The sequence below is a fragment of the Sminthopsis crassicaudata genome, chromosome 1, assembly GCF_048593235.1.
Source record: "Sminthopsis crassicaudata isolate SCR6 chromosome 1, ASM4859323v1, whole genome shotgun sequence".
Lineage (NCBI taxonomy): Eukaryota > Metazoa > Chordata > Mammalia > Dasyuromorphia > Dasyuridae > Sminthopsis > Sminthopsis crassicaudata.
The window spans coordinates 702,387,413-702,401,507 of NC_133617.1; the positions used below are offsets into that span (position 1 = coordinate 702,387,413).

Here is a 14,095-nt window from a genome sequence, read left to right on the forward strand (position 1 = left end):
AAATATCACCTCATTTTGTGTCTTCACCAAAGCGGTCCCCCCCATCTTGGAATGTACTCTAGAACCCCTGGTTTCTCTCCAAGTGCTGCTCAAGATCTTACTCCTAAGGAATAGCTTTTCTAGTACTCCTTTTTGAGAAATGATGTATATACTTGCTTGTGTATCCCACTAGAATGTAATCTTCTCAAGGGCAACATGATTTTCTTATCTCTGCTTAGTTATTTCTCTCCCCTTTTTCCATTCCTCTCTCACCCCATTTTCTTATACAAGAACTTAAAAAAAACCCACCTGACTCAATCTAGTATTTCAAGAGATGACTTGGGTCTCTTTTAAATATTTTTTGTTGTCTGTGGCTGAGATAGGTATTTATTTCTTTGTGAATACTGCTCTTGGTAATATAAAAACAAAATTTTAACCCGCCCCATACTGTCATTTCAATTAGATTAAATTTTAAGAGCACACAAATGTAATGTTCCTTTCTGATTAAATTAGAAACAGGTGCACTTTTGCATAAGGAAATTAAGTTGCAGACAATATGAAGATTTGCTAAAATACAGACACTGATGAAAATAAGTAGCCCTTTTATTTGTAATTATTGAGGCAATCTGTTCGCAAAGTGTACATGCTAATGGTCTGACAGATCTGTGGACTCCAGCAGGCTGCTATGAACAACTCCAATCAACTTAAAGAGTAACAGATTTTTTTAATAGAAAATATATGTACATTCTCTTTTCCATTTCATGGTGCTATTTACAAAGCAGAAAATGCCATAAATAGAAATTCCGTAGTTACACTTGCCTCCCCACCCCCACCCCATCCAATAAAAAAATGTCATCTGGACAGAAAATATTTTGATGGTTTTAAGCGTTTCTTCTTTTCCATATAAATATCTTGCAAATCTGAAAATATCTGGGAATAACAAAGGCAGGATTTGCAGGTAACTGGGAGGGCGTGCCGGGGGAGATGCCGAGGCCACAGCGAGGAGGGGCAGAGAGGGGTCACTGATTCGCTTCGTCGATACGTCTCCGACAGTATGGACAGCAGTTGTGTTGAAGCACCAGAAGCTCATAATCTTCTGAGTGAAACATCTACCAAGAGAAACAAACCGGGTTGTTGAACAGGAGGATGGTCAGTGGTCCAAGGGGAGAAATTACATCCAATCAACTGAAACTGGTCCACGTGAGGGGTCTAGGCTAAAGTTGGACATGAAGGGGGTAAAGGTGGATCCCTGCCCAGGAGGGGCCTGTTTCCTACCTGGAAGCATGAGGGGCACATGGTGATGGAAGCATCGGGGAGGAGGGAGCGGAAGTACTGCCACTGCAGCGGCTTGGGCCAGCGCTTAATGAGGACGTCCCGCCTGCTCATGGACCTCAGGACCGCCCGGTTCACCACCACAGGAACAAATTCGGAGCCCCCTTGCTGCAAGGAGGAGAGAAGCTGAGGGGAGCAAAGTGCCCAGGGCTTCAGCTACACAGCATCCCATTTTAAGCCCAGACTGTCTCAACCCTCCCAAGGTTGTCAGAGACCTGGAGTCTAGGGGACCACTTCCTCCCACAAAGGAGCCTTTCTCCAGCACCCTGACCTGAGATGCATCCTCAGGTTCCTCTGGTCCACTCCCGGGAGCACCATGTAACTGCCATCTCACCGGATGGTTCCATCACATCCTCTGGTGACTCACAGAATAGCTCTAGGGGGCTGGCCCACCTCCATTAGGGACTCTACTCCTTATCTCCAGGCCAAACACCCTCCAGGTCACCCCTGCCCATACCTACTTCCAGTGTCTGGAGCCCAGCAGAACACCGTAGGAGTCCTGCTCAGCTCTCAGCAAACAATGACTGAGGATTTCCAGGCAACTGGACTTGACGCTAATTCTCAGCTTTATCCCTCCCTAGCTACTGTCATGGAGCTGAATCTGCTGCAGGGAGCCCTGCCACGACAAGGCCAGGCTCTCTCTGCACACTCGTTTCTCCTAATCTCATCCGGGCTTTTGTGGCTGCCCCAAGTCCTGAAGCCAAGGGAAGGGAACCTTTGCCACGCTCCCAGCCCAAGCTCTCACCTCAAAGCTCAGCTTGGCAGTGAAAGGGTCATCCTCCTCAATGTGCTCCACAGTCTCATCTAGTCTCAAAGTCTGTGAATCTGGAGGTTCCGTCAAAGGAAGCATCCTGAGGCGGCTCTGGGCACCCCCCCCCCTGCTGTAGCTTCCAAATGACACTCCCCTTCCATCCAGGGCTCACCCTCCAGAAGTTCACAAGGAGTTACACAGAAAAACTGCACATCTCTGGCAGGAGACGGCCATGGCATGTTAAAAACCATCCTCTCGGATGGGAGACAGACTAAAATTTGTCTAAAACCACCAGTGAGTCACCAGCACACAACGGGACTCGAGTCTCCTCACGAGCAATATGACCAGAAGGCCCCTGGGTTAAATGACAAAACCCCCGGCACAACAGGGTGGGCGAAGCTCTTCACCTTTCCGGTGCTCTTCCCCAGGGTCTCCCTCAGACCTCACCTTCCTAGGCCTCCTGACCTCCTTGCCCCATAAAGGATACTAGAGTTGGTTATTTCTTGCCATTTTCTCTCCTTCTTGATTAACCTTGGGGCCTCCAAGTCTATGAGAGCCACAGCTTCTTCATCAGTAATTCCATCCTCCAGGTAAAATTCCACCAGATGCAAAACCTCTGGAGAACAGGAGTCAATGGCCAGGAATAAAGGGGACGTTAGTAGAGCTCAGTGTACTCAGCAGTGGACTTTGGCCCACATTCAGGTCCCCAAAGGCTTTATGCGGCATCAGCAGACTCCACTCCCTGGCAACCACCCCCCTGCGGGGGCTCAGGAGCACAAAGCGTCCCCCACCAGCTCCCGGGAGCAGGGAGGCTCACCAACTCACCATATGAAGAGGCCGAGAAGACAAAGGGCTGCCGGCAGTTGATGCACACATTCCCCAAATTGTTGAGCAAAGGGTTGTTGGTTGAGCACCTATAACACAAGGGCACGAGCTCCTACAAAGACAGAACCATCCCCAAGACCCCCCTGGAGCCAAGTGCACAGACTGCCCTCCCCCTTCAGCAGGGGCACAGGCAGGATCAAAGCAGACCATCCTCCTCCTCCTCCTCTTCCACCTCTCCCTCCTCCACAACTGTTTCTTTTGTTCCCTCAGGAAGCTGGGCACTGGACCAGAGAGCCGTCCATGTGTCCTGAGGGGGCAAGCAATGTGGCTGGCAGTTGTGTGGGCAGTGAGAAGGGGGCTCTGGTATACCCACGGCCTGGGTCATTCCTGGTCTGCCTTTACAGATGAGGAGCCCCTTTATTTCAGAGGAGGAAACTGGCCAAAAGGGGAAGTAACCAGGCTGTCACATGGAAATATGGGGAAAAGGCTGGCTAGAAACCAGTTATTCCAGCTCCACTTCAAGGCTTCCTTTGCCTATGTGCCCACACTAGAGAGGGTGGGGATAGCAAGGAGGGAGAGGGGAAGCCCTCAAAGGCTTCATTCAGCACACTCTTCTGCTGCTCCTCTTTCACAAGGAATGACTCAGGGCAATGCTGGGAGAAGGTTCTTAGAAGTCACTGGTCAGGACACTGAGTGGATGAGTTGGGGAATGGCTGAACAAGTTACAGTAAATGAATGTTATGGAATATTATTGCTCTATAAGAAATGATCAGGGGAATGATGTCAGAGAGGCCTGGAGAAACTTATATCAACTGATGCTGGTGAAGTGAGCAGAACCAAGAGATCATTGCACGTGGCAACAAGATGATTTTGTAAGGATCAACTGTGAGGCACATGGCTCTTTCCAGAAATGAGGTGACCTTGGCCAATTCCAATAGACTTGGGATGGAGAGAGCCATCTGCACCCAGAGAGAGGACTGTGGGGACCGAATTGGGATATAGTGTTTTTACTTTTGTTGTTGTTTTTGTTTGCTTTTTGTTTTCTCATTTTTCCTTTTTTGATCTGATTTTTTTTTATGCAGCATAATAAATGTGGAAATGTGTATAGAAGAATTGTGCAAGTTTAACCCACACTGGATTGTTTGCTGCTACAGAAGGGAAGAAAAAAAATTTGGAACAGAGGATTTTGCAAGAGTGAATGTTAATAACTATCTTTGCATGTATTTTGAAAAATAAAAAGCTATTTCAAAAAAATGTCACTGGTCAAAATGGAAGAGAAAGTGACCAGCTGGTTTGAAGGAAAGGGAAGCTCAAGGGAGGCTCCAAGTCTGGTTCAAACCTGAGAGGCTGGGAAAGCTCATGCTGCCATCTGAAGACCGCAGGCTGTTCCTAGCAGACCCCTAACCTCAATCCTTCACTGGGTCTAGGACCCTGGAAAACAACTGAACCATCAGAATCCCTCAGGCCAGCCTCCAACCAACTCCGGGAATCCGATAAGGGAATCGGGAGCGAGGTCACGCCCAAGACTCCAACATATGAAGGAGGTGGCAAAGAGGGATTCGCCGGCAGGCGGCCGGCCTGGAGTCAGTGAGGGAAGGGCAGAACGATCCCAGGGGAGCGTTTAAAAGACAGCCCAATTCCCAAACTGGACTTGGACATGGATGGGAAGTTGTGGGGCCAGGGCTGGCCGGCTCCCGCACTCACCTCGCTGTCGTGAAAGGGCTTGGAGCGGATCGTCAGGCTGCCCAGCTCAATGGATTTCTGGAACCTGGCGGGGATCTGCAGGCCCTGGAGTTTGTCGTAGGCATGGCGAGCCAGCTTGTACGCGCCCAGGGCCTTGCTCTGCTTGGCCAGGGTGAACAGCGTGTTTCTGTGACCGAGTTGAGGAAGAAGGCGGCGAGAAGCCGTGAGGTAACCAAGGGTTACTTGTGCAGCGAGCTTCGCTTCAGAGCTCAGCTCTTCCCAGTGCCAGGAAGGTGTGGGCAGAAGCTCGAGAAATGCGTTTGCACATTTGTAAGATGTAAATGTATTTCTCGGATGCAGAGGCATACGATTTTTTCCAAAGATAAAGACGGTGCAGTTTCCATTAATATTTTAACCACCCGGGTTCTCTGGCCTCCTGCAGGCTCATCTTGATCCCTAAATTCGGGCCAGAACGTCTCTTCTGCACTCAGCAACAGCCCGTGACCCGGGCTCCTGGCAGAGACGAGAGGCTGAAGGCTAGGACAAGCTGGGTCAGCCCTGGACGAGCGCCTCTGCTCTCTCCTCCCCCTCTGTAACCCTCGGCCCCAGCAGGAGCCTCCTCGTTCTCACCCGGCTGCTTCCTGCCCGGGGCCTGCATTCAGGCCCTCGGGACCCCCCAGGACCGGGCCTCATGCTGCCCATCCCACCCACCAGCCTCCAACAGCTTCTCGGATCATTGAGCCCAAAGTTTTGCTCACTGCTTGCTCATTTGGGCCTTTTGGGACTTTGCTTTGGCTGCCCTTCCATCAAAGCCTTGCCTCCTCCCCAAATCCTACCCATCCCGCAGGGCTCACACCCAATGGTGTCTCCTCCAGGAAGCCTTCCTGGTTGGCTTCTTTTCATCTTCATCCCTCACCACTAAACTCCTAAAACTTAGCACACGCTTAGACTGTTTCTTAACTGTATCCTAAGGGATATACTAAAATTAAATAATTGTAAAAATAAATAAATAAAAACACTAAAACCAAACCTAGAATAAAGCCTTCATCATAAGTCAGAGTCCTCCATGGGGAGAGGCGCAGTTGGGTCTGCATCAATGACCAGAATACTGGTGTGTTTAGATCAACAGACAGACATAGATCCAGACACATGGATCTCCTAGTGGGACACTTCCCTTCACCGAGGCAAGTTAGCAACTCACTGGTCTCAGACGGTCTCAGAGAGCTGCCTCAGGTAGCAGAGGTTAAGCTGGTGCTGGGGGCAGGATTTAAGCCCAGGTCATCTACACTGTGTCTCTGATGACAAATGAGGACATATTTCCCAATTCCTGAAACCCCTGCCCCAGTGCTCCTGACACATAGGACATACTTACAAAGGCTTGTTTGGGTAAACGAGGGCTCCCATACTATTACTCTGCAGGGCGTTGACAGAGAAAGACCAGGAACCTAAGAGGGTCCCCGGGGGCCAGAAGCCGGGAGGTCCTTTTGTGCTAATTCCCCCTTTGGCACAGACACCTTCCTTTTCCTGGCTCTTCTTGATGATAAAACAGGACTAAGGATGGCAAGCTCCCTCTCTTCAGGGGCTGCTGAGAGATAAATGGTTTTGTTTGCAAAGTGCTCTAAAAGGAAAGCGATGGGCAATTAGAACCAGGGGGTGAGGCCCAGAGCAAGGATACACTTTAGAGATACCCAAGGGTGTCTCCTTAGACAAACTATGGAGCAGGAATCTGGAGATGTTGAAGAGCGTTTCAGGAAGATGAAAACTGAAGGGCTCCTCCTGCAGCAAGAAAATGGCAAAAGAGACAGAGACAGAGAGTTAAACCCATGGCACATCACATCTAGAATCATTTCACTGAATGCTGAGATAATTCAATTTATGCCGTGATGAATTCTATCTGGGCAGGAGCTACAAAAGGCCTTACTAGGCAAATCTGTCATATAAACAAGGGAAAGGGTGGCCTAATTGACTTAAAACAAACCATCCTGAAGGAATTGGCACATCCATTGTTTGTAAGCATATATATGCTTTTAATTGGGCTTTAGATAAGACTGATGCAAGTAAACACCAGGCTAAGCCCCTCCTTGGCCACACTTGGCCAGCACTTAGTTATAACTGTTGTGGGCCCTCAACAGTGATACAAGTATATTTCTTAACTTGGGCTCTTCCCCATATTTTAAGGTCTTCTCCCAAACTGCTATGAACTTTTATAAAGGTTTACTATATTATTATTTTCTATCTTCCCAAGCCCTTAGTACTTGCCAGTCCCCTCTCCACTTTCCATAAGTCACTCTGCTGGGTTTGGACTCCCCAGAATCTGGTGGCCCCAGCCAGGCACCCCCTGAGGGTACCAGCCTCTTTCCAGTTTTCTTTGGTGCACTAGCTTTCCTCTCAGATGGCGAGCTCCTGGAAAGCAAAGGCTGTCTTTCCTTTTCTTATTTGCATTATCAGTGGTTAGGCTGGCACACAGTAGGTTGCTTAATCAATTTTAATTGAATTTTTAACTACCTTATTTTTTCAATGTACTCAGCTGATCCTAAGAAAGTGAAATGTTATCTTACTCCTACCCTGAGAATTCTGCTGTAATTTTTTCTAGCAAGGGAGGTAAGAGAAAGAGAAAATAAATGCTTGTTAATTAGGAAAAAGTTCTAATAAAAATCTCTATCTCCTGAGGTTGCTTTCTTTGTCAGACTAAAACTGGGTATCAAAACAGGTTCTAACCCGGCAGCACTATCCTAAGTCAAACCAGTCACTGCCCTCTCATTAGCCTCGCCCCCTTGGATTCTGGAAGAAGGGGCTGGGCTGTCCGTTTTCAGACTGCTCCCACATTATTCCAATGCTAGTTTGGGAGAAAGGAGGATGCTCCTTACTGGACCTTGATCCTGTGGAACAGGCCCTCCCCTAGCACAAGAGGAACTCATCCCTGGGTTTCAAATGATCCAGAACCTAAATATAACAGAACTGGCCAGACCAGAGGGAGATCAGTGTCTCAAACGGGGCACAAAGCAAAGCTGCTGTAAGTGTCTATAGGTGATTTTTTTTGTCAGCACTCAACAGAGTATCTGACATATAGTAAGTGATTATATTCCCAGAACTCCAACTGAAACTGACATATAGTAAGTGCCTAATAAGTGCCCACTGTTGGACTTGATTCTGAAGAACAATTACCGGGTATGTGATAAGGAAGTGACAAAAATAACAAACCTTGAATCCTCTAACCACTTACTGAAATAATGCCATATCTCAGCAGTGATACAAGCTCCTTAAAGGCAAGGAATTCATCACTTTTAGCTTGATTAATGATTGCTGAATCTAAGGAGGACATCAGTCTCTGGGAATCTGCTGTGTTTAGATGAACACCTGGTGACTCTCCTCCCCATGGCCCACCCACAACATGGAAGCCTTGGTAGAGACGGAGAAGCTCATGGCAGTTGGCAAGCAATCAGCCAGGAGGGACTGTGAGGGCAGCAGCGCCATCAAGATCTGAGGCAATCCTTGGCCCACTCCCTCAGTCACAGAGTAACTGCTAGAAAAAGGACTTTTCTGGTGAGAAAGGTACAGAGAGGAGGAACAAAATGATTAGAGATGAAGAAACCCTAATCTCTAGGGGAAAATCCAAGAAGCTGAGGAATTGGGATAGTTATAAAGAGGAGGTTGACAAGCTTGTGTGGTCATGAAGTCACCCACCCAAGGCCACAGGGAGTAAGTGGCGTTGCTGGGCCTGGACTCTGAGATTTTGGGTAGATTTGAAGATTTCTTGACTAGGAGAGAAATTAAATAATAGAAGGATTAACTGGAATTTGCATCTTTAGTAACCTATGAAAAAAAAAAAAAAAAAAAAAAAAAACAAGAGCCCAACATTTCTGGCCATCATCTGAATCACCAGTACAAGTTGTAACTCCAGAATTCTAGTTATATATTAATTAAATCTATTGGGAAAAAACCCCATAAGGTTTTTTAAAGGATATTAAAAAAAAAAACAGACATTACTCAGCAGTTCCTTGTGTTTAAATTGGTTTCTTGTGTATCTCGAGGCCTGCTGCTCATTAAAACAGAACGGAGCCCCCCGTTCAGTGAGTCCCACCCCCCAGCCCTCAGACAGTCTCACCGTATAGCGCTGAATAGAGTGGTACACGTGGTACAGCTCGGCCAAGTGCTGGAAGTGGTGAAACTTGACCAGCATCTCCTCCTTCTGGCCTGGGTCTGCTGCAGGAATGGAGGCAAGAGGGAGACCAATCAGACCAAATCCTCAACTGCCTCTGAGATGTGGCAGGATGGGAGTCTGAGTTTTTGATGGCCGAGTCTGCTAGACTGATCATGGCAGGCCTCCAACAAGTACCTCTTGTCATGTCCTTTTAGCACAGTTTCCCCCATCAACGGAAAGAGCTGGATTGTCAGAGCAGCAGAAGGATGGGCAGCATCCAGCATCATCCCTTGTCCTACTGTCCCTCATCCTTCTTAATGCACAGGCTTTGTTCTCAGCCTAATGGAGAAGCATTTCTTCTCCCCAAACCACCATTCATTCAGGGCCATCCTTTTGGGAGAAACCTTCCACTTGTGTACCCATGCTAGCAGGCAGCAATTTTTCTCCATAATACATAAGAGCCAAATAAAAAAATTCCAGTGTATTATTACATGTGATTTGCTTTTCTTTTTATTAAAACAAAACCCAAAACTGGTGCTCAGATGTTGCAGCTCCAGTTCCCTGCTGAGGGAAATGTTCTGAATTAGCATGTAGGCTAAGGGCTCTTGCATGGCATTCAGGTATTTGTTAATGCCTACAAACTGGAAAACAGACAAACTGGAAAGAGATGACATGCTGGATTATGCTTCAACAGGGGGTTCTAGATGTACAGGCAATAAACAAGCCCTAGGTTTTAATTAATATGTTCCAGCTCATTAGATGTTTATCTCCATGCTAGAGTGGGGGTAGATGAAACAAGCCTGCGCTCTGATATTTACTTACCTTGAGCTATATCAAGACACTGCATGGATAGCATCCAGTAATAATACGCTGCGTCATTAAATCTGCTTTCGACCACAGCATTGTGAGTGAGCTGTTCCAACACTCTGACTGCCTCGCTCTGACGGCCAGCTTTGTGGAATGCTGCAGGAAGCAAAACGTCGGGAGGGTGATGCAATCAAGTCACCGAAATGGCACTGCTCAGGGAAGAGAAAGAGGACTCAAAAATGGGGAATCCCGGCTTGCAGGGTGTTCTAACTACAGGTGTATCTGTAAAAATCATCTGCAGTTATTGGGTCCCGATTAGGTTGTCTCCAAGGTCTATCATTAACAGTAACAAGAGCCCCCCAAAGTACAGCTGCATCCAGCTTTTATACTAGAGTGGCAAAAGAGCCCGACACTAAGGGGCCTTTTAACCTAACTGGTGCCCAAACCGTTTAGTACCAGATTTCCTCCAAAGATTAAACTTTCATCAACCTCCAGGTAGTCCTGTCCACCTTGCTGCTGAGCCAGACCTTAAAAGCTCTGTGCCTCTGGGCTTGATGACTTATTTTCCTGCCTATTCTTCTCTGCAGCATCTTTGGAATCCTGGTCCTTGACAAGCTGGTTCAGACAGTGCATCAAAATATAAAGATAATAAATGAGAATCCTCTCTAAGACAGGCTTTCCACAGACAGAACGCCTCCTGGGACACTCCCCCATCCCTCTCAACTTACAATGTCCAAATTCATTTTAAGGCAAGGAAAGGGATTCTTGTCTTTGTTCCAATTCTGCCTCAAGTCTCTTGTTTGAGCACCAAGTTACTATGGCAATGGATTCTTAGAAATGCAGAGACAGGCAGATGGAGAGATTGATGTGTTTTGCCCAAACATGCAGATACTTCAGCAACTGGGTACTCTGGAAATGCTTACATCACGAGAGAACACTCTGTCCTTCATAATGCCTCAAGACCACTCAAGTCACTGCTTCCTGCATTCTCGCAACCCCTCTATGAAGCAAGGAGATGGCCCCTGTTCCTGAATGTATCTAAGTGGAGATGAGATGCTCTGGAATAGAACATGAACCCATTTTCAAGAGAAGAGCAATGGCTTTTTTGCAGCTCTCCTTTCCCAGGATCTCCTGCATCCCTGCTGCAGGGGGATACGCTCCTTTTGAAGCTTCCGAGAACAGAAAATCACTGCACCTCAGCAAACACTTCCTGTGTGACACCGTTCTGTAGGAAAGGGGCCGCCATGGTTCAAGGCAGAGCCAAGGACAGAACCCGACAGAGAATTTAGGCTTTTGCCACTGAAACCATCTCTGAAAAGTGAGCGCGAGAGCCCTGGCTCTGGGAAGCCGGTGGGGGAGCCTCGGCCAATTCCGAAAGCTGGACTTCTGCCCCAGCAACGCTCTCGATGGGTCAGCCTACCTTTCTGGGCTTCTTCGAAGCGATCGTTCTCCGCCAGCCACTGGGCGTAGGGCACATAGACGTCATCCTTAAACTCGGGATGCTTCTCACCCAGAGCAAAGGCCTACAGGAAGGAGCAAATGTGTTCTTAATGAACCAGCTTACTTTGTCCTATGAAAACATTGTACTTGACTGAATTAATTACGAAGCTGTCAGATTTCTCCAGCATGACAACCCCATACGGGGAGGGGCTCCTTCCCCTCCTCCCTGCCTCCACAAAGGCAAAAACAAAACAGGCTCTTTGAAAACAAAAGGCAATTAGCAGCAATATGCAGAAGACTGGATTCAATAACAACACAGACTGTTTCTGGACCACAGAAGCTACACCAAATCGGAAACGTTTTATTTTGAGGGCTTGCGTGGGCTTCGGTAGTGCTGAAAACAGATTTCTTTTAATTGAATCTGACACCTAAGGAAATATAATTGACATTATCATCATCGCTGCTTATTATCTGTTGAGTGATAACTGCGGCCCTAGTGCCGCATGGGCCGGATTAGCCATTTCTCCCGAGCCCCAGAACCAACTGCGAACTCCCGCCCTCTGCCCCGCTCTCTCGGCCTTTGAAGTTCAGAAATGGAGGCGTCCACTCCAGACACACCAGTCGTTTTAAAGAAAAGGAATCAGTCGACCACAAGCAAGCTGCAGCAGAAAGCTGTACGAGGCAACCAGGAGCTGCCTGCTGCACAGTCTGGATGGACGGGCTCCAAGACACCATAATTTATGCTTCCTGAAAAATCTCCTTATCAGTCTAACTCACTGAGCGCCCCTTCCCTGACTCTAACCCATCAGTGGGCAGCAGCACAGGAGAATGCACAGACCCACAAAGGGTCCCCGCTCGTGCACCAGCAGGGGTCCTGAGAGCCTGCCAGAGCAGGCCTGGGAGCATGCAAACAGGGGGACCCTGGGGTTCTAGGGCACCGGAGCTCTTCCACGTGCCCTATAACCCCCGGGCCCTGCCCCAGCCAGCGGAGCGGCGACTCCAGGGTCCGAAGGGCCAAACTGCGGCTGACAATTGGGGGGCTGCGTCTGGCTCATGAAGGGCCAGGTGTAGCTCCCAGTCAGGAAAACTTCTAGAGAGGCTGCCATGGAAACCAGGCAGCCCCAGCCAGGAAGGAAAGCAGCTTCCCCAGGGCCACACAATCAGTGCTGAAACTCCCTGCCTGCCCGAGCCGCTTGTCCGCAACCCGCCTGCTCCACAGAGTCCCGCCCTCCCTCCTCCCCCCCCCCCGCAGCCGAGGACCACTGAGACCCTCGTCGTGGCCTCGGCCGGCACTCAGGGTCAGCACTCGGGGCCGGGGCTGGGCGCACCTCGTCCCAGCGCTGAGTCTCCACGTGGAGCTGCACCAGGGACTTCAGGTCCCCGATCTTCAGGTAGGTCTCGGCCGCGTAGCCGGGGTTGTCCAGCTTCTTGAAGTACTGCGCGCACAGCAGCAGGGGCACCCGCTCTGCCTTGTCCAGCTTCCGGGCGATGTCGATTAGCCTGGAGTCAGGGAAGGAGAGGCAGCTGTCACTGGCCGGGCGGCAGGCGAGGGACGCGGCCCACGAGCTGTAACCCCGGCTTCACCCCGCCCGGTGGCTCTGTCCTCCCCCTCTCAGAGGCCTTCCCTGAGGACACAACCTCCGGGGCAGCCGGGGCCCTGCACTTCTGACCCTCAAAGGCTCTTCATAACTAACAGACTGCCAAGCGGATGTCCAGAGACACCATTGAATCTAACCCTGTCATTTCACAAGTGGGGAAACTGAGGCCCGGGGATTAAAGGTCATAGAGGTGGTAGGGACAGCAATTGACCTCCGACCTCAAGGTCAGTCCCCTTCCTCCCGTGCCTCTCTGGCTGCTCTGGGCATCTCTGCAAAGATCCAACTTTCTCTCACCGCGAGGGCACAGCTGGGGCACATCTGGCCACCCCACAGAGATGAGCTTTCAGATGGGAGGCCTGCTTCTCCAACAGGCCCTGGCTTAGTTCTCACCGGAGCCGTCCCAGCCCCACGGGGTCATCGTGCCCGAGGTAAGCGGAGGCCGGAGTCGCTCCATAAGCTCCCCCCTTCAGACCCCGCTGCCCTGACGGCCTGAGATGGCTCGTCGGCGCCTTCACAACTCCCGGGGGCGAGCGGGGGCCAGAGCGACAGGACAGCAGCCCCCCGAGAAGAAGGGCAGGGAGGGGGGCAGCTGCGCCTGCAGAGCCTCCCGTAGAGCCAGCGGCCCAGAGGGGAGCGACAACCCCTAAAACTCGCTCTTTCTGGCAGAGAGCAGGCGTTAAGCCAGAAACGTGGCCGAGGCGGCCGCTCCGCCCCGTGAAACGTCCGCAGACCTGGACAAACATAACACACACTAAGGCCTCTCCTCTGCATTTAGTGTCTTCAGAGACACTTGGCAAGTTCTGCCAGATAATGTGGCCCCGTGAGAGAAAGAGGGAGCCCTGAACCCGCGGGGCTCCTGCAAAGCTTCAAAGCCCGGCCCTCCTGGGGAGAAACATGCGTCGTAACCCACAAAAGCTGCTCTTGGCCCGTGGCTACAGGTCAGGGAAAGGATGCGGGAGGCCCAGCGGCTATTAGGGAGCCTGACGGGATGGGGGCGGAGGCCCACAGGAGCCTCCCCAGCCAGTGCCACTGGTAACCCTTATAGCTGTCAGCTCTCTGCCCAGGTCTCTGGCTCCAGGCCTTGGCGTCCCCCTGTTCATCCCCCCCGCCTTCGGCCGCCCTCCGGGGGCAGCTGCTGCCTTACGCTGTAATATTAAGCTACTGAGAGCCACAACTCTGAGCCCCGGGATTCACTTTCCTGGCAGGCCTGAGGATGAAGAGGGTTTGATACTTTTTGAAGAAACACTCATTCTCCCCCCCCCCACACACTTTGGTCAGAACCTAAGGAGCTGACAAAAGATGGCAGGTCCTCCCAAGTCTGAAACCGGACACCCACATGTCCACCCAGGCATGGTCGCCACTGATCTCTATGGCCTTGATGTGCTCTCCTGCCGAGAGGTACATCTCCACCGCGGCTTTGGGTTCGTTGATGTTTCTGGCCCAGTCAGCCTGCTTGGTGATCAGCATCTTGGTTTCCTTGGGGTCTCCAGATCCAAGGAAATCCTGAGGAAGCAGAGCAAACAACAAGAGTCTAGCGCT

At 50.2% G+C, this 14,095-nt stretch overlaps 1 protein-coding gene across 5 annotated transcripts in view; it reads right to left on the minus strand.

The window, feature by feature from the left end:
- Positions 1 to 564: 564 nt before the first annotated feature.
- Positions 565 to 14,095, minus strand: part of IFT122 (intraflagellar transport 122) — a 69,694-nt gene continuing 56,163 nt past the window's right edge. For 2 of the 5 annotated variants that reach the window (XM_074283862.1, XM_074283860.1), the window contains 12 exons: positions 13,893 to 14,059; positions 12,287 to 12,458; positions 10,939 to 11,041; positions 9,534 to 9,674; positions 8,676 to 8,773; positions 6,246 to 6,346; positions 4,592 to 4,757; positions 2,888 to 2,999; positions 2,550 to 2,678; positions 2,057 to 2,136; positions 1,255 to 1,419; positions 565 to 1,088 (listed from right to left, as the gene is read on the minus strand). In XM_074283862.1, the coding sequence (XP_074139963.1) occupies positions 999 to 1,088; positions 1,255 to 1,419; positions 2,057 to 2,136; positions 2,550 to 2,678; positions 2,888 to 2,999; positions 4,592 to 4,757; positions 6,246 to 6,346; positions 8,676 to 8,773; positions 9,534 to 9,674; positions 10,939 to 11,041; positions 12,287 to 12,458; positions 13,893 to 14,059 (1,524 nt within the window). In that variant the 3' untranslated portion in view covers positions 565 to 998. Of the gene's footprint in view, positions 1,089 to 1,254; positions 1,438 to 2,056; positions 2,137 to 2,548; positions 2,679 to 2,887; positions 3,000 to 4,591; positions 4,758 to 6,245; positions 6,347 to 8,675; positions 8,774 to 9,533; positions 9,675 to 10,938; positions 11,042 to 12,286; positions 12,459 to 13,892; positions 14,060 to 14,095 lie in introns of those variants that run through there. The other 3 variants (XM_074283861.1, XM_074283859.1, XM_074283863.1) reach the window with 2 other exon arrangements.